The following is a 23,996-nucleotide window of genomic DNA, read 5'->3' on the forward strand; positions in this document are numbered from 1 at the left end:
GCCCGATGCTATTTGCTCGATACCAGAGGCACCGCAACCGTGGTGCGATGTGTGCCGGGGGTCGGATTACTCTGTTAAGCTCCCGCAAAACAAAAGAAGCTCTCAAAAATTCCTAGATCTGAGGACGTGCCGTCGCTCGAATCGTCCACGTGCGATCATGACGGAGCCAAAACTTGCGTCGGATGGTCCAAAGAGCTACTGTATGAGCTTGCTGGATAGCTTTGCAGACCAGGGTCAAGTACAAAAAGGTTGATCTCCACCGTCCGTTGCGCGTTTTCTTCTACTCTTCTTGCGCAGGCCGGGCGGAGCAGAAATCAGAAACTTCTGGTAGAGCTTCAATCTCACTTGAAAATGCGCGCAACAACGGGTTGTTTGGCCATGATGGCCTTAGCAGTTGACATTGCCGGCGCGGTGCCCGTCAAAAAGCCTCGTTGGCAACACCCCGCGCACGATGACTACTACATCAACCTCGGGCCTCGCCCTTACTACCTTGTCCAGAATATGACCGACGGCCCGCTCAAGCAGAAGCTCGAGTCATGCTACAATGGTCCCTTTGAAGTCACCAGCTGGAGCATCGGCCATCGAGGCGGTGGTACGCTGCAGTTCCCCGAAGAGTCGGTCGAGTCCACCATGGCTGGCGCACGGATGGGCGCTGGAATCCTCGAGTGCGACGTGTCTTTCACAGCAGATCTGGAACTGGTCTGCAGACACTCCCTATGCGACCTCCACACGACGACCGATATCTTGCTCAGACCGGAGCTCGCCGCTAAGTGCACGGTGCCTTTCACACCTGCCAACGAAACAGCGGACGCCAATGCCCTGTGTTGCACCAGCGACATCACATTGGCCGAGTACAAGACCCTCTGTAGCAAGATGGACGGCTTCAATGCCTCGGCCACTACGCCAGAGGACTATCAGCACGGCACACCTTCCTTCAGGACTGATTTGTATAATACCTGCGCGCAGGTCATGACGCTCGAGAGCTACATCGACCTGGTGGACTCTCTGCCAGGATTCCGCAACTTCACGCCCGAGCTGAAGACTCCTCCATCGCAGGTTCCCATGCCGTTCCAAGGCTACACCCAGGCACAGTACGCAAGAGACATGATCGACACGTTCATCAAGAAGGGCATTTCGCACGAGCGAGTCTGGCCGCAGTCGTTCAATCCAGCGGACATCTACCTCTGGCTGAACGAGTATCCAGAATGGGGCGCGCAGGCCGTGTTTCTGGACGAAGACGGCGACGTGGCGTCGAACTTCACGACCGCGGTGAACCGACTGCCTGCCCTCAAGGCCAGCGGCGTCAACATCATCTCGCCGCCGTACAACTACCTGCTCGCAATCGGGGGTCCTAACAACGACACGATCGTGCCGTCCATCTACGCCACCACGGCCATGGAAGCCGGGCTCGACATTATCGCGTGGTCGTTCGAGCGCTCCGGCCCGCTCGACAACGTCCGCGCCGACGATGACTACTACTGGTCGTCCATCGCGCCCATAATCTCGTACGATGGGCAGGCGTACGAGGCCCTCGACGTCCTGGCCCGCCAGATCGGCATCAAGGCAATCTTCTCCGACTGGTCCGCCACCGTGACTTACTATGCCAATTGCATGGGCCTGAAGGGCCCGGGACATCATTGAAGAGGGAGATAAGTTTTAATGAATTGCATGACGACCAACTAAACCCAACCAAAGTAATCAATCAGCCGCCAGAACGGAGGCGATGCACTAGGGAAAAAAGTGTACATACATACTAGTAACTACATACTAGATACTACATATATACATCAAACATGCATCTACAACCCAGGAATATTCTGTAAGGAATAATCTGCGGACATACATAAATACATACATGACATACATGCAGAGAAACCTTGAATCGAATCTGAGTCAGTCAAGACTGGCCATTGCTCCCAAGAAGTCTACAGTATGTGACGGAGTATTTGTAACGTCTTACATTGCCTCGCCTCGCTGCGCCGTGCCTCGTGGGGAGTGGCCTCTTATTCATCGTGCCACACGCGGACATCACTGAGGCGAAAGGGTCAATCAGTCCATCCGCTGTGCCTACGGGTGAAGGAAAGAACTGTAGAGCTAGCGTGATAAGCAGGGGCCCGAGGGTATATCTACATGCAATACACAAACGCTTTTCCAATGTGTTCCCATCCCACGACGCGATGAGGCATGAGTCAGCGAGCCAGTCAAAAATATGCGAGTTTGAATCCAGGCACTAAACCCCTTCGTCGATCTACATTGCATGGATATCGGTATGGGTGACATTCCACTCTGTCAGCCACGCCATGACGGCCTCGACTTCGATAGTCTTCGCGCGCTGGACGGCCAGGGGCATCTCCACAGCCGTCTCGTTCTGGAATAGGCCTGGGAAATCCCACTCGTGGAAGCCTCCCTGGATGATTATCTGCGGCGTGGTGATCGACGACGACGACGACGACGACCCGTTGTTATAGTCGCCATTGTCGTTGATGTTCCGGACGAGCCTGGGATTTGGGTCTCCGTTCTCCAGAAATTCCGCCAGAGGACCAAGGCCGCGGTGGTAGTCCAGCTGGCCCGTGGAGACGGCTAGACGGAGATACGACAAGCTGGGCCCGCCGTACTTGTTCAGCCAAACGAGCTGCGGCTCGTATGTGATGTTGTACGCCCTGTGGCATCTGTCGAGGAAGTACGCCGGCGACAGCATGCAGGAGGCCATGGGCGGCAGGTGCGGATGGCCCTCCGAGCCCAGCGTATAGCCCATCGCCAAACCGCCGGATTCGGTACGGGTGAGCCAGCCGTATGGGGAAGGACGGCCCAGCGATAGCCAATCGTGAACAGATCTCCCCGCGCAGTAGGTAGAGCTTTCTCGTATGTGGGAGAAGAAATTGAGGAGCGGGTAGTAAAGGGCTGTGGCGTTGGCAGTGGCGGTCCTATTAGCGTAGCTAAGGAGCGAGTGAGCCGTTGTGCGCAGGGTTTCGGTTGTAGGATAATGCGAGGCTTGGGAGGTTATGGGGTCACAGTAAGAACCTGGGCCTATGGAGGGACGAAGGGGGCCGTGGTCAACTTGAGACTTTTGTATTTCCCCACTGTGATTCGCATTTCGGTCGGGCTTACCAGTGAAAGGGAAAGGCTTTCTATGCCAGACCTGATTCCACGCCGACAACGGACTGGTCAGAAGGAATGCTAGGTCAGGATATGTCGACGACTGCGAGACGTTGAAGGCAGCCTTAAGCTGGAATAGTGCCGCTTCATTACCGCTTTCGTAGACGTTATCTATTAGGCTGGTTATTTGCTGGTGAGCTTCGACGCATTCCGGTGGAGCGTGACGTCGTATCATATCGAATAACTGCCAGTTATCGAGTACCCCAGTCGTGACTCCAGAAGATGCCAGCCCGGCCCAGAACAGGTCTGGGTAGTGATGCGAGTAAATGCAGATATCACGCCGCCGTAGGAGCCACCAAAGATGATCCAGGGAGTGCCGCGAGGTCCCTGTCTTCCAGGCCCCAGAATGTGGCTCTCTGAGCGAAGTACGCGAGGTCTGCTAAGGCTTGCTCGGTGCTGTGGAAGCGAAGGTTTTCTGTAGTAGATCGATGATCTGGGACGATATCGTAGCCGCCAGAGTAGTATCTACGTGAACAATTAGGATCATGGCTTTGTGCTGAAAAAAGAACGAGTCTATATACCTTTGGCCCCAAAGAACGGCGACAACCACCAGTAGCATTGGCGATTTCGCGGAGCATTCCCTTTTGGCGCCATTCAAGGCCATACTCGGGGCTATATTCACCTATGGCATGGATGATCACTGGGCCTCCTGGAACGTAATTGCTTATATCGACCCAGTAGTGCTGTTGGAAAGTGGCGTTCGTATGGGGTTCATATCGGGATATGTTGTGAAAATGGTCAATGGTCATGGTGAAATTCTGCGTACTATTCTCCGCGTCAGATGGGTGTATATAGGGTATGGAGCTCGCTTAGGTGGTGGCGGTTTTTTGCCAGAACAGAGGACACTGATGCAAAAGAGAATGGGAAACCTGGTTGATACTCAGGGATACCGGGCGAGCAGCTCTCTCCCATGCGTCTGATGCCCAACGACTGGACAGGGCCTTGTTCGGAAACATCCTGCCGAAACTGTGAGACCTCACAATTCAGCATTCAGGTTTAGTCGTCGGAGACATACAATCCCGCTATTGTCCCTAGAAGGAGGATCAAAACAACCAAGACTGCTGCCACTCTGCACAACAACCCATTGGATATCTTCATTGCGACCATGGAGATTATCTTGAAGTATGCTCAATCCATACACGACAAACGAACCTTCAAATCACGCCTTCAGCTCTTGCCGCTCCCATAGCCGTAGCCTCTAGGACGCTAGACGCATATGTTGTTGCTGCGCTATCAGAGGAGACTAGGGGTGGGTGCCTCAGTTCAGGAGTTGACTCAGCAGGTTCTGAAGCTAGCAACCCTTATGGCGTTGAGCGTGCTGATTGTGTTCCTGAGTGTAGTTCATTTCAATTCAAAGGTACGAGGACCCAAGAACAGCAAGATCTGAAAAGTGTGAAGGATGTTTGTGTTCGGATTCGAACTTGAGTGAAACTGCATCGCGGCTTCAGAGCAATTTGAGCCGTTTCACTAAGTGGATGTGCTAGTCGCCGATCAGGCCGTGCTCACCGGCCCGATGTTTAGGCGTAGAGCCGACAGCCTTGCCCACTCTGTTTAATTTGAGAGCGGCCAATCGGCCCACGGTAACACGCGTTCTACGGGACAAGAACGCTAAAGACGAACCCCTGGACCAAGGTCCGTCCTCGGGATCCCAGCTCTCACATTGGCACCACGCTCTGAACAGTTCATCTTCAGCCCTGCGGCCCTCGAAACGACACCGTGAATTCTGGGAAATGGCGGTGATTTGATTCACATGTGGCATCGAACTCGTGAGCAAAATAACGCGCGAAAAGCGAGCAGGAATGCACCGACTTCGAATGCCGGCCTGGTTTTGTTTGGAGTAGCGTCTGCCCTGTTTGATCGGAAGTGGGAGGGCATATCGTTCCACGAGCTCGGTGGTTGATTGCATTCGACGAAATATTGCCAGCTGTGCATTGCATACCTCCGTGTCTACTCCGTCAAGCAGACACTGGTGAGCTGAACGGATGCTATACAGAGTTGATTGGAACGTTGAGTGGCAGAGATGCATCAACATATCCACTGTCGGACCGGCAATGGCCATGTTGATCTTGTTGGTCACGGCAGAGGTACACTCTAACCTGCTGTCCCCGGCTTCCGGCCGTACACGTTGTAGCTGGGTTCGATCCTGTTAGCCATACAAGGCACACCGAACCCAGGCCTCAGGGCGGACTTACAATTGCACATAGGTGTGGATGTTGCGGTCCAAGATTTCCTTCCTCGTGTGGGCGAGCATGACCTGAAGCTCAGCTGGATCCATTCCAAGAAGGGCAACAGCACCTCTCTCAAACCCGGCTTGCGCGTATTGAAAGAAGTTCTGAACCTCGAGCGCCCCAATAGTTTTCAACCTTTTGTCTTTCGGCCAGCGATTCGTCGGGATTTTGAAGACGGTCTGCTGGACATCCTCGAAGCCACGGTCTAGCAGTTGTTGCCGCCACAATTTACAAGCGTTGCCGTCGATGCCCATTGCCTTTGCGATCTTGAAGAAGAGTTTGCCCATTTCAGTGTAGGTTGAATCTGGCGGACAGCTGTCGTCGTCACAGCCGACCTCGGGGACTGTGACGGCAAGCTCGAAATACCCCCCCGGTCTCAGACTTTCATATGCTTGCGAGATGAGTGTCGGCCAGTCTCTGATGGCAAAGAGAAATTCCCTGGCGTGGATCAAATCGAACATGTCCCTCCGAAAGTCCCAGTCTGTTTCGACATCCAGAATCTCGAAGTGACAGTTTGGCGGCATCCAGGTGTCCTGCACAGCTGCAATATCAACGCCAACGACTCGTGCCGTGGGATAAAGGTCAGCAGTCTCGATGGCCCAGATCCCGCTTCCGGTGCCTAGGTCAAGGATATTCTGAGGGTCAGGGGCAATAGGAGCGAGGTGGAGGCGCCCCTCGTAGAGAAGGAAGAATTTGTAATGTTGCAAGTCATTCCGCTGTTGTTCCTCGTTGTCGATGGGAAGACCGTAGAAATGCCTCCCGTAAGACGCCCACCGTCGACCGTACTCTTCAATCCCTTCACGGATCTCTGTTGCTATACTATTGTGACGGTCAGAAGTCTAGACGCGGAGGCTTAGAAGTAGATTCCCACCTTGTTACATAGCTAGTATTTGCCGAAGTGCTGGCATAGCCTTCGTCGACAAACCCGGTGAGCTCGTCAGCCTCCATGAGAGAGGACTGAGGTCAGGTCGGTCGGTCGCGTGCCAGGAGGGTGTAGCTGGAGGATGAGAAGCTCTGAGGACAGTGGAGAGGCCATGGTGACGCGAGGATGCGGGAGGGGTGATGGCCTTCTTTTAGGATTCAACGAAGGATGCGAGATACGTAGGGGGTAATATTGGGCGCTGATTGATGGGGAATTCTTTTCCTCGTGCCGCTGTGTGATGGGTGACCCAGTGCTCGAGCGAACAGGCGAGCAGGATCGTGGCTAGCCAGCTAGTGAATCTCCACGGGCTCATTTTCCACGTGCTGCGTAAGCGGCATTGTGTGCCTGCCACTCGCCTAGAAACTCACTCTACTGTAGGATAAGTACCGACCATCAACCAACCAGCCACCAATGTAAACGAACATCGACGCTCCCGCTCGCTGTAACTAGCCATTGCAACAGGATGATAAGAACTTATGAGTTGGCATCTGGCCCACTTCCACTCAAGAGACTGCTGAGGCTTCTACCGAGTACGGCAACGGGAACCTGTTCCTGGCGATCCATTCATTCTCCATCGAGCTCTCGAGTCCTTTTGACTTTAGAAACCTTCTTCTGTCTGCGCGGTATTCCTCACATTGGCAATGTCGTCGTCGCCAGAACAAGACCAAGCTGCCCAGTTGCAGGACTTGATACAACAACTCACCGACGCCGCCAAAGCCTGCGACTACTCGCCAGGCACCAAGGGCTACATCTCCCGGGCCAATGTCGCTGCCATCGCCAAGGACGTTGTCCGTCTCGTGATGGCACCGTCGGACATGTCAATGCACCACTCGGTCAATGTCCGTGATGCTCGACCCCGAGGATGGTGAAGCTGACAGGTTGCTGACCAATGGCAGATGCTGGAGATTGTCTGTCTGCGAACCTTGATGGGGCTGGGCGTGTTCGAAAAGATACCTGTAGACGGCTCCATCTCGCTGGCTGAGCTGTCAAAAGTTACAGGTGTCCAGGATTCGCTGCTAGGTATTGGTTGATCAATGTTTTATCCAACCGGGTTGAGGTCTCCAGACTGATCATTGCCCCCATTAACAAAAGAACGACAACTTCGATTGCTTGTGGGCACCAAATTCCTCGAGCAAACCCCCCATGACGAATATGCGCACACCAAGTTCTCTAGAGCATACATCCAGGTCCCAGGCCCAGGCAACTTCTTCCAGTTCATGAACGATGAATGCCTGTCCACACTGGTCCATCTCCACAGCTATGTGAAAGAACGTGCGGCCCAGGATGGCAAGCCCGTGCAAGAACCCGATGATCCTCTACGCAACCCATACACCCATCGCCATGGCATGGATGGACACCCTGTGTGGGAGATAATGGCACAATTTCCCGATCGTCTTCGCGCGTTCCAACTGGGCTTCATGTCTCAAGAGGATTCTGTCCCGATCATTGGTTTCTATGACTTCTCTGCGCTCTATGATCCGGACCACGATGGGGACAGAGCCACCCTGGTCGACGTCGGTGGCGGGCAGGGCCAATCCATCCTCCAAATCCTCGAGGCCTTCCCAACCCTCCGCCCAGACCACATGGTTCTTCAAGACCTGCCCGAACCCATCGCCCAGGGGAAAGACTCCAAACTGCTCCCTGAGGGCGTCACCGCCATGGTACACGACTTCTGGACACCACAGCCCGTCAAGGGCGCCAAGGCGTACTTCCTCCGCCGCGTGATGCATGACTACTCAGACGAAAACTGCGTCAAGATCCTCTCGCACCTGCGCGATGCCATGAGTCCGGACAGCAAAGTCCTCATCGCCGACATGGTCATGCCCAAGCGCGTCCATGAAGCCGACTTGCCCGCCGCCGCCATGGACAACTGCGTAATGGTCATGGGTGGGAAGGAGAGGACTGCTAATGGATTCAACAGGGTCCTGGAGGACGCCGGGTTGAAGATGGTCAAGATCTGGCACAGTCGCGAGGGCGGCGCGACGGGGAACATCGTCGAGGCCATGTTGCCAGCGGCAACCTCGTAGATCATGTATGTATAATGATGATCGTTGTGGGAATTGAGTCGCGTCTCATGAAAGACCTCCGAGAACACAGTGCCATGATACAAAGTTGGAATCGACGATCACTAGGTCGAAGACACGCTCATTATAGAATGAGACAGGATAGGGGCGCCGCGCGAAGGTCAGGAGCATTTATAGGCGTGAAGAGATGATATGGAGGATTCCTTGGAAAGAATACATACATACAGTGTCTTCAAACTCCGCCGACGCAAGCAGGGAGTCTTCTCGCCTGGAAGCGAAGGCTACGAGGAAATAAATGGACAGGAGAAAGGACGTTTTCGCGTGGAAGAATTCATGTATACGAATTTCATGTCATTGTCTGATTCAGCCACCTGTTTCAGCCCACAGGCGCCTAGCTAGGCTGGTACTCCCTTTTCAACGCCGAGGAAAAATGAAAAAGAAACAACACCGAGCCGTCATCGCTATGCCCATTTGAATATTATTATTTTTACATTTTTTATTTTTCCTTCTTGCCGGCCTTGCTCGGCTTCTTGCGAGCGGCCCCTTCTGCAGCACCGGCGCCCGCGGCCTTGATCTTGAGCTTGATTTGTGGCTCGGAGCTCGCATCTCTTGTCGCCTTGGTTGGCGTCGCTTGGACCGCCACGTCACCATTGGCCTCTTTGGCTGGGCTTGCGCCCGCCTTGCTATCGTCAACATTGTTGACTTCCTTCAACTTGCTCGGAGGAGCCTTTTTGTCTCCCCTCTTTCCCTCTGCGCCGGTCCTCTGCTTCTTGTTCTTCGTGCCGGCCCCGGCGATGCTCTTGTCGTCGTCGTCTGCCTTTCTCTTGACACCGCCGTTCGTGCTTGGTTTGGGTGAACTGGCTCTGCTGTCGCGTGGAGTACCACCAATCTTTGCGTTCGCTTCGCGGCCAGCAGCCCGATCTTTCTTGAGGTAGCAGCTTCCATTGAGATGTGTGGCGAAGACATTGACGGATTTCCAGTGGTCCCCAAGGTGGGAGTCACGGTTGGGGCATTTGGCAGCTGGATAGTCGATCTCTTTGAATTCAAATGACTCTGTGGGCATAGACGATGATGGAGTCAGTGGGTCAGAGTTCTCAGACGCAGCCGGCGAGCTGGGGTCATCTTTCTTTTTGTTTTTCCTGCCTTTGGCCTGACCCTTGACTTTGACGCCTTTCTTGCGTTGGCCATGCACATCGTGTTTGTCAAGAACAATCATAGGTTCGGTTTTGCAGTACTGTTCACTGGCATCTGGGACAGGGCGAGAGTTGTAGCCGACACGGGGATATAGCAAACGGCGGAGACCACAATTCGGGCATCTGATATGCTTGACCGTCTTCATTGGGTTTCCTTTGAGCTGTACCAGACCGGACTTGAACACGGCAGCGTCAGTTTCGACAGTGCCAGGTTCGATATCGTCAGTGTTTTCAGTGCCTTTCGAGGTTTTGTGACCCAGTTTCTCAGCCCTCTGCTCGACTTCAAGGACAGCAGTCTGCATGCGAGCGATCTTTTCATCTTGGTGGATGTCGAGAAGAAGATCATGAAGAATACTTTCGATTGACTGTTCTAAGAGATAAGTGACCTAAAAGGTGTCAGCGGAAGAAGCATGAAGCGACCTTTTTTTGGCCAACTGACCGCCTGTTCTTGATCAGACGTGGTCAAGCTAACGCTGGAAGACTTTGAGCTGGAAAGTTTTGTGGAAGCCATATCAAGAACGTCCTTGACTGGAGGTGGACAGTCAGCTGTGATTTCCTCATCTTCCACGAAGCGGTTCCACAAGTCGACGTCGATAATGCTGTTTGGGAACAAGGAGACGTATGGTCTGCTGGGAGTCATACTGGGAGAACAAGAACAAGGGAAAATGTAAGGGCTGACCAGCAGCCCGGTGCAGTATAACAAGACAGGAGCTGGGGAAAAGTAGTGCGTTTGTCTTCGTCGGAGTACAACTATGAGGGAAAGGAAGTAGGAAATATTTAATCCAAGACGCATGACAGCAGAAGCTGAATGGTCTATTGACAGCGGCACATAATGAAAAATAACAGAATTCATGGTGTTGTACACTATTGTCCGGCAGCGTATTCACTTACTGGAATTGTGATCTGAGTGGAAGACTTTGCGCCTCTGTACTCTGCCTATTCAAACACCTTCACACCCTACCGCACCCGACAACCTTCTATTCATTCAATAGCATCCATGTATTTTTTTTTATCGGGCCACTCAATTTATATTGTCTCGCTCTGGAGAAGCGGGGTGGTGACGGATGTAGAGGGAGCGCACGCACTCCGGGGAAGGATCTTGCGCACTCGAGGAGGCTCGTGCTCGTTAGACGCACGGCTTGGTGTCTGGAAGTCCGGCAACTAGATGTTGAAGAGAGGCTCAAGGAGTGCTCCGGCAGCAACTGGATATGGCTATACCAACAAAACGTGAGAAATCATTCAGGGGTCCGGCGCGGCTGTGGAAGTGAATGTGATGATGCAGGACGCAGAAAAGAAAAATGCCGGTATGGGGTTTTGCTTAGGGTTTCTCAGGGTTCGCTAAGGTCACTCAATAAGCACCGATAACCTTCTTTTTAGCGCCGGTAATTGCCGCCCCCGATCGCCACAGCGCCAATCCTTTCGGGCGACCGGCATCTTTTGGTTATTAACAGCTGTCCATCGCGGGGATTCTTGAGCACTGTGCCAGCTTCGGTAGAGCTTAGGATTCCATGAGGAAGGCTATGTCAACATGCCCCAAGCTAGTCTTCTTTCGTATTTCTCTAAACCGGGGACTCCAACGCTCTCCATTTCGATAAACCCCAGAGAAAAGGTTTCCGACAAAAATGATAACGACGCGTGTCCGCGTCTGCGTGTTTCTGACAGCCAGGGGCCGGGTATAATCGAGGCAGCACCGAAGCAAGCCTCTCAGCAACCGTCCGTCCACACTTTGAAAGCCAAAAAAGACCAAGTCGAAATCTGGAGACCTGACAATGTCGCCCATGAGCCAAAGCGTGCAATCATGGAAGCTCAGACTACTTCAAGCAACCGCGTACAGCACTTTGAGGTAGTCTCGGTTCCCCATCTCCCGGACGCTCTTGTCGCATCAGTCTCAGCAGAACACCTTCCTGCGATTCAGCGTCTGACAGCCACAACCCTCCCTGTTCGATACAGCGATGCTTTCTTTACCACGACATTGACTGACCCAATCGTCAGCCAACTTTCTCGCGTCGTCCTTTACGCGTCGCAGCCTGTTGGCTGGATCCGCTGTCGCTTAGAGCCATGCTCGCCCAATATTTCATTTCCCTCTCAGAGAAACCGGCCACCTTCCCAGATCTATATCCAAGCTCTAGCTCTCCTTTCGCCATATCGTGGTCTCGGCCTTGCAACACTGCTGCTGGACACTATCCTGTCCTCGGCTGGTGCTCAAGCTGCGGACACAGTGTGCATCTATGCACACGTGTGGGAGAAGAACGACAACGCGTTGGAGTGGTACGCCAATCGTGGCTTTAAGCGGGTTATGCTTGTTGAGCACTATTACAGAAAGCTGAGACCGAGTGGTGCTTGGATGGTTAGGAAAGAATTGGATGGAACATGACTTCTTTGCCTTAGTCGAAAGCCTCTTTCGATTCTTGCGCCTCGAATTATTCTATTACGAGAGTTTCGAGCCACGACGACCTAGTTGCGTACGCTAACGTGGCTAGCTAGCAAGAGCTCCTACCTATGCTTTGCTTGCCGCACAAGCTCGAAGGTACCCATGAATGCACTGTGAGCACAGCACTGGTGGACTGTCTGTGCGAAGACCACATTGCAGGCAAGTCTCAACATGTGGGGTATGCGGAACCAGTGCCTTTGGCGGTCGGAGTAAACCCCCCCCCACAAATAACCAGAAGGATTCGGGGCCTGCAAAGAATATCGGGAGAGATGGGACGTCTTCTCAAATCAATGGAAAGAATTGAGGAGATGATGTGCGCCTATATCTCCCCCATCCGTACTCCAGGACACTGAATTCCTCGATCAGGCTCCGATTCCTTTCGACACCACAGGAGAGGAGGACAATAGTCAACGTCGACCTGTGGAGGTGATGCAGTACTCAACAATATTGCGGCCGTTACAACGAGCCAATCCACACAACACTACAGGAAGACCGTAATCCATTCGCAACCTTTTTTCACGAGTTCGGATCAGGACCAAACCCTCCATAGACCGACAGATCTGTAGGATACAATGACAGCATCGAACATCCCATCACCCGGTAGCGCCTCGTGATGTGTGCCTAAAATAGTCGTTTCTGGAGAGATAGTAGCCTTCGGCTCCCTATGACGGCCTTCAAATTGTTCTCTAGCGAAGCTGGAAAAGCTAGATCAACCCTAGCTGCGAGAAAGAGGTCAGACGCAGGTTTGGAACAGGCCTAATATCTTAGGTAGGATGTACAAGGCTCCTTTCAGGCTTTGTATTCCACTAGTATGTGATACTTTGATTTATATACACTGGGTTCCGAGCCTTCAATGGAATGAAGGGCTTTCCGCCACAGAGTCATGGCTTTACAGTACAGACGAGACATAGTTCTCCTCCATCTTCCGTACCTCCCGCTTGAAGATCTCCACTTCCTTCCAGCAGTCGAGCGGTTTCCGGTCGTTTATCCGCAAGCAGGAAATGACATCTTGTCTCCTGGTTTTCAACCGTTAGCTTACTCGTAGAAGCGCTCAGAGCACACATTCATGTTCCAGCAGGAGTTTGACTTACGCATTCTCCACTTCCTTCGGCACCTCTCTTAGCGTTTTCCGCTGTCCCAGTGTCTGCTTCAATTTCTCGATCTCCTGTTGCACTTTCTGGCTTGACGGAGCATTCCGTCTCTTTTCCTCATCACTGTCTGAGCCTGGAAGGAGGTCCTTGGGCGATATTTGAAGGAGTGACGAGTCTGACGAAGTCGAATCCGAGGTTGCCTCTCCGCTTTCAGCAATCTTCTTCCGTGCCTCCTCGAGGACTGAGGATTCGTGATTCCTGATCTTTTCTAGCTCGGCGGCCACGCGTTGTGCGATATGCAGCTCTAGTGTCTTTGCACGAGTCGAGTTTGTCTATATCAAAAACAGGTAGTGAGCATAACCTCCTGCGCCGTGGTAAAAGCTGTTTTTCGGACCGCGGTGGGAGCAGACATACTTCTGAGGATGCTTGAAGGGAGTCTATTAACCTGTAATACCTGTCAGTTGGGCTGGGAACAGCGATGGGCGCTAACAGCGCAATCATAGGGCCATGGGCATACTCTTGAGAAAACTGAATAGGTGTATCACTGGTGAAAACATGCTTGGTGGACTCGTTGGGTTTCGATTGACCTGCGCCCATTGTCGCGGCTGGTTCGGGGGCGTCAGCAGTTGTGTCGCTCTGTTACGACCTTATTGTGACATACCCCGGATTCACTTCGAACTGCTCACAGGGTAGAGGTCTTGACAAACAGGACCTTGCTGTCGCTTCCCGACACCTCTCTCGAAGCTCCAATAATTGCATTGACTGACGGAAATAAAACTCTTGGCGGGCTCCAGCACCACCAAAAAAACTCCTCCAAGCTTCTAGAGGAGCGCATATGACAACTGCCGCTTTAAAGCTCACTGACTCCAGCTCTGACAGGTTATCCTCCTTTTGGTCCTCACCACTACTCGTGTTCCTCTCCTCCGTCCCCTCATATCGCGTTAAAAGTCCCACTTACCATGCAGCAAGATGCAACTATCAACGGGCCGTCGGAATCTAGTGAAGAGCTGGTCGAAAATTATCACGCGAAAACCGCAAATGAGATTCACCCAAAGAAAATCCGAGCTAGTAGTTGGGTGGTAGTTCCACTCTTGATACGTGGACAACGCTCCCTCGTCAGCATGCTGCACACACCCAGAAGCAGTCGTTGCTCGGTGCATGTCAACGTGGAAGTGGGGGAATCATGCAAGCGACGCGGAGTTCTCCCAATCTTCTGGGTCTTGAAGACCTGGTGCTCCCCTTCCTGTGTTACCTGGTCAATTCTCGACCTCTAAGCATATGCTTCCCAGCAAGCAGGGTTGAAAATGCGTGTTGCCATCATTGGAGCCGGACCAGGAGGCCTGGTCACGTTGAAGTACCTCCTTCAAGCAAATCAGGACTTCAATGTCGCACCCATTGAGGCCAGACTCTTTGAAGCCCAAGATGACATTGGAGGCACATTCCGCTATCGCACCTATCCAGAGGGCGAGGTAACACAGGGCCTTTTCCCACAATCCAGTAGTGACTGGGCTGATTCTAAGCAGATGGTGTCTTCCAAAGCCTTGACCACTTTCTCAGACTTCAGGATACCGCCAGAACGGACTGATTGCGGTGACTTTCTCTCCATGGCCCAGTATATCGAGTACCTCGACAATTACTGCGATCATTTCAAATTACGACCTCACATCAATCTCAATACTGCAGTAACGAATGTACGACGGGGCAAAGATGGCAAGGGTCATATCGTGACCTATTCTTCAAAGGACGGGATAACTGAGGAATGGGCCTGCGATGCTGTCGCAGTGTGCTCAGGGCTGCATGTGAACAAGGTGGTGCCCACGATTCCCGGAATCGAGAAAGTGCCCACTGTCATCCATTCCTCTCAGTACAAAGGCCGAGATATATTTACCGAAGGCAGCAATGTCGTGATCCTTGGTGTTGGAGAAACGGCAATGGACATGGCATATTTTGCGGTGACTTCTCCTACCAATTCGGTGACGCTTTGTCATCGAAATGGATTCGTCCTGGCGCCAAAGGTAAGATACCTCTTTCGTGTGTGGAGATTCTCGATATAGTGACCTCTGCTATCGACAGCATGTTGAACGTTTCGTCGTCATGGGGAAGCGGGAAGCCGAGTACAACCCTTCTCCGATTGACACAAATTGGAACTGTCTGTTCGACACCGCTTATGCACACCCGAAGCTGCGGAACTCTCGTTGGCCGTGGGTGTTCTATGACTGGTGGACGAAGGGCGCTTGGATACTCTTGAACAATACGCGTTATGGATATGGTCAGCATGCGGGAATTATCAAGGGCTATCATATGTCCGAGAGTGAGTTTCTCCGTTCCGCATAGGGCTCCAGGTCGTAATACTTGTCCCATTTAGTTCTCTTCGTGAAGTCCACCAAAGTCCAACCCTATTTCGACAGGCGCTACATCAAAGACAGTCGACTGAGGCGATTCATGGAACGCATCATTGACCTGCCGCGGATTGACACGAAGGGCCGCACCGTCAAATTTGCCCCATTTCCAGAATATGTTGATGACGAAGGTATCATCCATTTCCAGAAGAACGATACACAGGAGTCGAAGCACATAGAGACCTTGAAAATCAAGCCAGACGTTGTGATCTTCGCGACCGGCTACCAGCACCTGGCATTCCCGTTCCTGAGTCCAGGATATCCGCATTCTAACGATGTCGATGTTCGCGCTTTGTGGAAGGACGGTGACGAGACAGTTGCTTTCATAGGCTTTGTTCGGCCACAGATCGGTGAGTCTTCGATTTCTGCCGTCTGTATATGCCCTCCTATTCTCTGTGGAACTGCAGACGTCTTTTCGCCCCTCTACCTAGATGCTAACACTGACTGATTCTCAGGCGCAATTCCACCTCTAGCCGAATTCCAAGCTCAGCTCTGGGTGCTTCGAATCCTCAATCTTCTTCCAGAAGCGAGCCTACGATCCTTGGATCCAGCACTGAATCCCGACGGCGAAGAGTGGTACAGGCTGAAGACAAAACCTGAACATCGTATCCATCATGGTGTCGATCATGAATCGTACGCATACCAACTGGCTCTTGACATGGGCTCGGCCCCATCCGCCACACAGGTGTTGAAGCATGGATGGAAGGTATTCATCGTGTGGGCATGCGGATGTAACATGAACACCAAATTCAGACTGGTGGGCCCATGGCGGTGGGAAGGAGCCGAAGGAATGATGAAGGGAGAGATGTGGGAGTTGATCAAGAGACGACCATTTGTCTGGGGTGAGTTTTTTTTTTTCCAGATGTGGAACATCCCAAGATGGCGCCTTCAAGCGACAAATTCCTCTGTTTATACTTTCACTACCACCGTCACTTCCGTTGTGAAAAAGGCCACTGACCATGTGCATCCGTTTAGGACATATTTTGCTCAACGCTCTCCCCATGTCAATCTTCGGGCCGCTGAGTTTGTTCTATTGGATTTACTACAGCATGTTTGATCCCGTCCTGAGAAGATTGGGCATTTCGAGGTCACGAAAGGCCGATGGTTACATCAAGCTGGTCTAGAAGAGATCTCGCGGAGGAAAGGAGTACATACTTGCTGATGAGACTAAATTGAGCCAGGGGTATGATTGCTGAGGCAACCCCAATGACAGCAAAATCTCGTACATAAATTGTCCATACTTTTGCGATTGGCGCAGGAGGAGCTGGTGGGAATCAATCACGATTCTTTGATCCAACTGAATATTCTCATCCATTCTCTCTTGGGGCCCGAGACTCCCCCTCTAAGCTCAATTACCTTCGAAATGTGGAGCGCTTTGAGCACTCTTTCCGAAACCCGGATACGGTGGAGAAAATGCCTCAAAGACGCAATACTTTGCCGTAGTAGTTACATTTAAAGGGAGCTTCAGCCTTAGTCCCTTTCCTTTTATCACTCACCAAGCTGGACATTTCGATGGCTCGGAAAAGTTCAAGACATATTTTGTCTATGGACTGGCTGGCTCAGGAAGCTATTGTCCTGCTACATTTCCATTTCTCTGTTGAACTTGAAAATCTCATACCCTATGGTCTTGCAATAATTCTGGCCAGCTGTTTCATGGTCATAAGAGGCTATCAAAGACAAGTAGAGTCTGAACAATAGCATCCAGGGTACAAAGGATACGGTTTACGAGTTACTATGGCGATTGAGGTAGATGTGGATTTTCGCCATCACCCTTTGTACATGGTACGAAGGGTGGAGAAATCCACTTTGTCTCTTCAAGGTGTACGACGGTACGGAAAACGGTTCCCACGAGCCAAAGTTGAGAGATACGAGAGTCCCTACTGGAGTCGATCGAAACCGTCTGAGACAATTGGAGAGAGAAATTGATATATTCCAGGCACTGGGTTGGGTGCATATAGTCGAAGCCCAGGCGCCGGAAAACTATTACATCGGCGAAGGTGGGTACGCCCTGCAGAGAGCGTCGGAATACTGATCTCTACTTAAAAACCTTCCACCGCAGAGCAGTTCCGTCTCAGTCGATCCACAGGAACCCGTTAGCCTTCCCTTGCACTTTCTGAAGAAAAACCAGAGTATGACCGAACATAGACTTACGAAGAAGGCGAAGTCGAGCAACGTTAAATGACGAGTTCAGAACTCCCCACCCTCGAAACAACTGAAGAATGGAAGCGTCTTTCATCTTACCTACGAGGAGTTGCAGATGCAGCGGAGAAATTAGCCGGCATCGCCACTACCCCGGCAACGAATGGAGTACCACCACACGTTTGGGTCATTAACCAACATTTTGAGGACATCACTGTTGTGGTTTCAAAACCCGGTCCAATTAGCGTCGCAGCTGCTAGGGGACCTGCCCTCCAGACTACAGTATAACACTCTTGACTCCATCCGCATGCCATTAACCATGTGATTGCTGGCGTTTATGGATCAATAGACGTTCCCTGGTCCTGCTACCAAGAAGATACCCGCTCCTCACGCTCGAGATCCCGAGGTCCAGTGCGGCGATCCCTATCTAGATAGGAGAGGATGGGTTTGGATCTATTCATATCCTTACCAGCCGAAAAAGGAAATCTTGTCAGTCACCTAGTTCTGCCTGGTGCTTGGGTGTATTTCAATCATAAATTGGACGTGAACATTCTGGAATATGAAGCAACCCCCGGAAAGAGCTCCTCTGTTCCCCATTACGATAAATGGGAATATGCTTGACTTAAAGACGGAAGCGGCCGTAGAACCCTGTGCACGGTCCAGCCACAACTTGATCTAGAGTTGGATGTCCCTAGCGTTCTAACAGATGAAACAGTTAAGAAGCATGGGCCTCAGGCTCCACAGGTACGTGTCAAAGAACACATAGCTGTATCACCGCAAGGGAACCAATCTGGATGAGATACGTCTACTGCACTATGCCGCTTATGTGCATGTATACTGGCGGGAATACAATATCTCAGCGAGCCTGAGCCGGGTAGCATAAGGTCCCCGGAGTCATTCACGCATTTCACATGAGGTTAATATCATCTTTCACGACGACGTGAACCCGGAAAAACTCGGAAATTACGTAGTAAAAATGGCACACCTAATGGTAGACACACTGAAGTTTAGTCAACACAGATTGCGGTAAGCGATGTAGGAGCGATACCTTGTGCCTCTGGCGTCGATTGACGAAGTACGGGCTATTGAAAGGTCTATAAACGGGAGACGCGAACCCATATTGCTCGAGTGATCCTGAGAGCGGATGTCTGAGGCAACGCTTAGCCAGACCACACGTACAATGGTGAAGGAGAAGTTATCGCTGTTGCAGACACCGGATTTGATAGAGAATACGTCATGAATGGTCACCACGTATTTCTGCGAAAGGATCCAATTACCAGCCGGAAAACGAGTCGCGTCCTGTCGATATATCCACGAAGCAACATCCCCTTAGTCATTGATATTGATGGCCACGGCCCTTATGTTTGTGCCTTGGCCGTTGGTAGTGGTGAAACGGAGAGGGGACTTGAGATTAGCGGAACCGCTCCAGGGGCAAACTTGTTGTTCAATGCTCTGGTCCAGACTTGAACGGGATCCCCACTAGCCTTGAGGACCTCGGCGCGAGTGCACACCAATTCCTGGGGTACTAGTTGTAAGCGAAAGCAACTTCGTTATAATCCAAGTAACAGGCCCGCAGAGATTGATAGCTTCGTTTGGTACAACCCGGACCTAGCGATCTGCTTCGCTGCTGGTAACGGCAATGACGGTGACGACGATGACTACCCTGTCGAAATCTTACTACCAGCGCAAATTGGGGCGGAAGCGGTCGTGAAGAACTGTATTACGGTGGGTGCCACCGAAAACGACGAAGAGAAAGCCGATGAAGTTGGCCACTTCAGGAGTCGCGAACCTACTGTGGAGCAACGGGTTAAACCCGATGTTGTGACTTCGGGCACATATCTACTTGGTACTCTCAGCGAATTCCGCACACCAAGGACAATCAAGATATCCACACAAGGACTATAATTGGTGGTACTTAGACGGGACAAACATGGCCACTCCACTTATTGCCGGCTGCGCGGCCGTCCTGCGCCAGGCTCTCCTGCACGAGGCTGTCCGAAACGAGGCTGCCCTTTAGGATGATGGCTTAAACGATATTCAGAGACGTGAGGCAATCGTCAACAGGATTAAGGCCCGTTTTCCAAGTGCCGCGTTCATCAAGGCGCTCCTTATCAATGGCGCGGTTCTTCTGCCACTGGCGTCAACATCCTCACAACCATAAACCTCGATTTGGCCTAGTTGATCTTGCCTGCTCCATTGGCCGTCGCTCGCAAGGTTTATAATTCAGACTTCGAGGAGCAAGAAATCGTTTCTGAAGACATCCCACACAGGATCCCGCGAACCCAATTAAGATTCCCGAACATGATGAGCGGTTGACCCTAAGGTTACATTGGTGTGGTCGGATTATCCAGGGGACCAACTTTATACAGACCTTGACCTGGCCGTTGTAGCGTCCGATACTTCGATCGGCACAACAATATCGAGCAAGTTGAATGGGCAGGGGTGCCAGCTGGAACCGCCACATGCAGAGGGCAGAGAGGGGAAACCATATGCCTATGCTTGGAGGCTTTTTCTAAATCCATCTGCAGAACTAGTTATGTCACAGCTGAAAGCTGAGAGACAGACCTCGACCACGATCAACGTGATCGGCATCGGGCCGTGATTAAATACCCATTCCAATGGCCATTCCAAGAATGATCAATACCCCCATTCATAATACAGTTCAGAAGGATCTTTTGGGGTTGATTTCGTCAACTAGGGCAAATGTCTGTATAGACAGGAAAGAACTCGCTGAAATGGCGGCCATTAGATAGCAACAATCAGGACAGAACACAGTTCCATGGTCCACGTGATTACAGTTCGTTAGCCTCACAGAATCTGAGTATCTGATCTATCGCGTCTCTTTCAAAAGGGTGTATTTCCCGTATTTTGGCCATTTCGGCGAAGTAATGTCATGGGGGTTTCTGGAACATTTAAAGGCTGTCACGTGGCTCTGCCCTATGAACGACGGCTAGTCCAGGACTAGCCTGGAGGGGCCTTGGCACCCCTCTCTTTAGTTAGCCGCGAGTCCTGACTCTTTCCCCTCGGTACATACTCAGATAGACACTTTTCATGCAAAAGGCATTGCCACCAACTTAGCCACTGCGATCCTTCCCAGCCTGCTAGCCTGGGTTCTTATTACAACCGCCAACACGTTCAACACGCAGGACCAATTTCACTCGCGCTTTCAAAGCAGAAGCCTTCGCAATTCCTTGTACACTTTGACTGTGTTGTTTGTCTAACCGAAATCCATGGCCACTCAAGTTCCTCGTGTTCCAACATCGCAGCTGTTCTCCCTTGAAGGCAAAACAGTCATCGCAACTGGAGGTGAGAGAGGCTCGGACCCTCAGTTGCGCAATTAAGACACGTGTATTCACGACTCAACAGGTACAGGGGGACTTGGTTTGGAAATTTGCATCGCTCTGGCAGAGAGCGGAGCCGATATTGTGTCCATTCATCTTCCGCAAGACCCCGGCCAGGGCGCGCTGGAAGAAGGAGTGAGAAAAGTTGGGAGGAAAGTAACTGGTTTCGCGTGCGATGTCGGAGACTCGAACCAACTTCGGGCGACGTTCGATCGCATGTGGAAGTCGAGCATCGTACCGGATATTCTTTTGAATTGTGCGGGCTTAAACCGGAGGGGCCCGATCGAGGAAGTGACCGATGACCAAATTGACCTAGTCAGCAGCCAGCCGTACATCTCATGTAGGCATCAAGCTAACATATGTACCCTAGATCATCTCAGTTAACTTGAAAGGGGCCTACATCGCTGCTCAAGAATTCGGAAAACGTTTAATTGAACTTGCCCGGCCAGGAAAGATCATCAACTTCGGTTCTTTTACATCTTTCGTGGCAATGACAAATGTCTCAGTATATGCGGCCACCAAAGGGGGAGTTTTACAAATGACCAAAGCCTTTAGCAATGAATGGGCATGTCACGGGATTCAAGTAAGTCTCGTATATTACTAATGTATCCATTTCTCTCCAAGTGTCTAACATTAGTGTAGGTAAACTGTATTTGTCCTGGGTACATAAAAACTCCCCTGGCGCAAGCACTTCTGGATAAGTATCCCGAGATGGAGGAGTACATTGTCAATCGCACCCCGTGTGGAAGATGGGGTCATCCTTCAGACCTTCGTGGTACTGCTCTGTTTCTCAGTAGTCCGGCCTCCGATTTCGTTACTGGGACAAGTATAGTCGTTGATGGAGGAATGATGTTTCGATGAAACTCCGTTGCCTAGATAGTATTAAATGGATCTACCTAAAGCCAGGTGATATTAGACTTGGACTGTAAGAGAAGGCTATCAATGAATAGACGGATCAATAAAAGTAACTAGCTGTAATATCGTTCGCATACTAAGCGTATATACAGAGACTCAGAGCCTTGGAAAGGGTTTGAGGAGCTAGGGAGGAATGTGCGGCCCTTATATTGTAGCCAGAGCACTTCACAGTTCGACTTGCACGCGCGAGAACGCGCAGAGGTCTGTCCTGCAGGTCAGATACTGAGAACGCCAATCTGGCGGCGGCCAGCACAAACACACCACCAACACCAAAGGCACCGCTGGAAGGAGGCGGCGCCTAAGACAATGGCATGCCCGACTGCAATGGGGAACGGTGGCAGCAAACGGCAGTAGAAGAATCACTTGGTGTGAGAACGAAACAACAACAATAATAGAAAGACTCTGTTCAGTATACAAAAGAATGGTAGGAATGCCAGCACAATCGACTCTGTCTAGCACTGTTATCTGTCATCGCCAGTGGTGATTTGCAAAGCGCAGCACAAGTTGCCTGTGTCAATTGCCCCTATCCATGCTCAATTGTCATCCGTCATCCGTGATGGCTAGGTTGCTCTCCCAGCGCCTCGAGAGCCACAGGATAAGACCCCCTAGACCTTGTCTGGTCACATGTCCAGACATCCACAGCCTCGCTCTCTCATGCCTCAGCCTTTTCCTGGTACAACCACTTTGCCCTGTTACACTATCTTTAGCGATAATGTCCGCAGGCGCTTTGAAATACTAACGGTGATTGAGGCCTATAATTATCGCATAAACGCCGTCGACGTTGCTAACTAAGACAGTTGTTTACCTAGAACAGGCGATTCGAGTGTAACAATTATACCAAGAAGGGGTGTTGACTTGTTACGAAAAGGGCTCGAGAGGTATCACGTGGCTTGCGAGCACAAGGTAGGGTATGGAGTGGCAATGTACTGAAGCCTGTCTATCCAAAGGTTCCTGATGTTGTAAACAGAGTGAGAGTGGATCTATCTGATTGATTGTGTCTGGCCCCTCTGCCTGTTCAGATAGACTCTGCCTGTTTATATGCGCTTTTGCCTGTAATCCAAAGGCCATTCCTGAAACCTCCTATTGTGTTGCCATGCTGTCGCAGGTCAGTGAGAATGACGGTGTTGAGGTAAGTGCCGCAGGTGGTGTGACAGCTAGCGTCTCAGGTGGTTTGCCACAGTGGCTATCTTGCAACGCTGTCAACATTTCCTCACATCCAGTTCATACTATCTTGGATCTGTTACTGAGGAGCCTAGCCTTGCTGGGCGATACGGCAGTAGCTCTAACACTATTAGTGAGGAATTTGCATGCTGTAAAAGACTTTGACGAACCTATTGGCAACAGCAGGAAAAAGTGAGAACTAGTACAATATTGTGAAAGCGGCAACGAATTCTGACCGAACAGACTCGTATACACCATCCCTCTAAATACATAGACCTCACCCTGTCGCCGTGAACAGTTAACGACGAGTTGTCAACCATCTCTTAGAGGGCACGCAGGATGTATAAGGCTCATTATCAACGCATAGTGGCTGCCTACTTTGACGTCGTTTTAGGCCAATGTCTCAAGGAGTGGATGTTTTCGTGCCCTCATTCTGAAATACCTTCAGCAGAAGTCAGCGGCACGTCGCACTCGCGGTCCGCTGGATTGCGCTCTCGTTCTTCTCATCGTTCTCATACTGTACCGTCCTCGATGATCCGTGCCATCTCTTAAGGGCGTATCCACATATTCGTATCCCTTAAGATGTCCATCAAACAGATGACACTAGAGGACCAGAGCCTGTAGATCCCATACCCTCTTGCCAAGCACTCTAGCGCCTTCGCGCCCAGACCCGGCCGGTGAGCTGTATGATTTGTCCACTCTTCTTCTTGGATCTAACAAAATCTTCCTCGTTGCGGAACACAAATACCCCCAGACCGGGGTGGAGTTCTGACTTTACTGCCCGAGCTATGGTTTGGGGAATGGCCGCCATCTGCTCTTGATATTGGGCCTCCTGGTTTCTCATCTGGGTCGCTAGCGTCGCCATTTGCTCTTGATACTGGGTCCTTTGGTTTTCCATTTGAGCCTCATGGTTTGCCGCTAGCGTCGCCATTTGCTCTTGATACTGGGTCCTTTGGTTTTCCATTTGAGCCTCATGGTTTGCCGCTAGCGTCGCCA

The 23,996-nt window shown here is 51.5% G+C and overlaps 10 protein-coding genes across 10 annotated transcripts; 5 read left to right on the forward strand and 5 right to left on the reverse strand.

The window, feature by feature from the left end:
- Positions 1-381: 381 nt before the first annotated feature.
- Z519_09886 (uncharacterized protein) lies at positions 382-1,641 on the forward strand (the record flags this gene model as incomplete). The annotated part of the gene is made up of 1 exon (XM_016767606.1): positions 382-1,641. The coding sequence occupies one exon, from the start codon at positions 382-384 to the stop codon at positions 1,639-1,641; it is 1,260 nt and encodes a 419-aa protein (XP_016616398.1).
- A 607-nt stretch (positions 1,642-2,248) lies between these two features.
- On the reverse strand, positions 2,249-3,331 carry Z519_09887 (uncharacterized protein; the record flags this gene model as incomplete). Its single annotated transcript, XM_016767607.1, has 2 exons — positions 2,249-3,021; positions 3,109-3,331. 2 exons carry the CDS (start codon positions 3,329-3,331, stop codon positions 2,249-2,251), a joined length of 996 nt encoding a protein of 331 aa, XP_016616399.1.
- Positions 3,332-3,431: 100 nt separating this feature from the next.
- On the reverse strand, positions 3,432-3,905 carry Z519_09888 (uncharacterized protein; the record flags this gene model as incomplete). The annotated part of the gene is made up of 1 exon (XM_016767608.1): positions 3,432-3,905. The coding sequence occupies one exon, from the start codon at positions 3,903-3,905 to the stop codon at positions 3,432-3,434; it is 474 nt and encodes a 157-aa protein (XP_016616400.1).
- A 1,342-nt stretch (positions 3,906-5,247) lies between these two features.
- Z519_09889 (uncharacterized protein) lies at positions 5,248-6,332 on the reverse strand (the record flags this gene model as incomplete). The annotated part of the gene is made up of 3 exons (XM_016767609.1): positions 5,248-5,287; positions 5,349-6,203; positions 6,256-6,332. The coding sequence occupies 3 exons, from the start codon at positions 6,330-6,332 to the stop codon at positions 5,248-5,250; spliced, it is 972 nt and encodes a 323-aa protein (XP_016616401.1).
- A 615-nt stretch (positions 6,333-6,947) lies between these two features.
- Positions 6,948-8,333, forward strand: Z519_09890 (uncharacterized protein; the record flags this gene model as incomplete). Its single annotated transcript, XM_016767610.1, has 3 exons — positions 6,948-7,145; positions 7,203-7,326; positions 7,399-8,333. 3 exons carry the CDS (start codon positions 6,948-6,950, stop codon positions 8,331-8,333), a joined length of 1,257 nt encoding a protein of 418 aa, XP_016616402.1.
- A 493-nt stretch (positions 8,334-8,826) lies between these two features.
- Positions 8,827-10,163, reverse strand: Z519_09891 (uncharacterized protein; the record flags this gene model as incomplete). Its single annotated transcript, XM_016767611.1, has 2 exons — positions 8,827-9,909; positions 9,963-10,163. 2 exons carry the CDS (start codon positions 10,161-10,163, stop codon positions 8,827-8,829), a joined length of 1,284 nt encoding a protein of 427 aa, XP_016616403.1.
- Positions 10,164-11,051: 888 nt separating this feature from the next.
- Z519_09892 (uncharacterized protein) lies at positions 11,052-11,897 on the forward strand (the record flags this gene model as incomplete). Its single annotated transcript, XM_016767612.1, has 1 exon — positions 11,052-11,897. The coding sequence occupies one exon, from the start codon at positions 11,052-11,054 to the stop codon at positions 11,895-11,897; it is 846 nt and encodes a 281-aa protein (XP_016616404.1).
- A 946-nt stretch (positions 11,898-12,843) lies between these two features.
- Z519_09893 (uncharacterized protein) lies at positions 12,844-13,642 on the reverse strand (the record flags this gene model as incomplete). The annotated part of the gene is made up of 4 exons (XM_016767613.1): positions 12,844-12,970; positions 13,046-13,377; positions 13,460-13,490; positions 13,536-13,642. 4 exons carry the CDS (start codon positions 13,640-13,642, stop codon positions 12,844-12,846), a joined length of 597 nt encoding a protein of 198 aa, XP_016616405.1.
- Positions 13,643-14,349: 707 nt separating this feature from the next.
- Z519_09894 (uncharacterized protein) lies at positions 14,350-16,568 on the forward strand (the record flags this gene model as incomplete). Its single annotated transcript, XM_016767614.1, has 6 exons — positions 14,350-14,514; positions 14,569-15,060; positions 15,119-15,356; positions 15,411-15,794; positions 15,900-16,286; positions 16,420-16,568. 6 exons carry the CDS (start codon positions 14,350-14,352, stop codon positions 16,566-16,568), a joined length of 1,815 nt encoding a protein of 604 aa, XP_016616406.1.
- Positions 16,569-20,813: 4,245 nt separating this feature from the next.
- Z519_09895 (uncharacterized protein) lies at positions 20,814-21,785 on the forward strand (the record flags this gene model as incomplete). Its single annotated transcript, XM_016767615.1, has 4 exons — positions 20,814-20,889; positions 20,950-21,239; positions 21,295-21,507; positions 21,567-21,785. 4 exons carry the CDS (start codon positions 20,814-20,816, stop codon positions 21,783-21,785), a joined length of 798 nt encoding a protein of 265 aa, XP_016616407.1.
- Between the last annotated feature and the right edge of the window lie 2,211 nt (positions 21,786-23,996).

This window comes from Cladophialophora bantiana, assembly GCF_000835475.1.
Source record: "Cladophialophora bantiana CBS 173.52 unplaced genomic scaffold supercont1.16, whole genome shotgun sequence".
Lineage (NCBI taxonomy): Eukaryota > Fungi > Ascomycota > Eurotiomycetes > Chaetothyriales > Herpotrichiellaceae > Cladophialophora > Cladophialophora bantiana.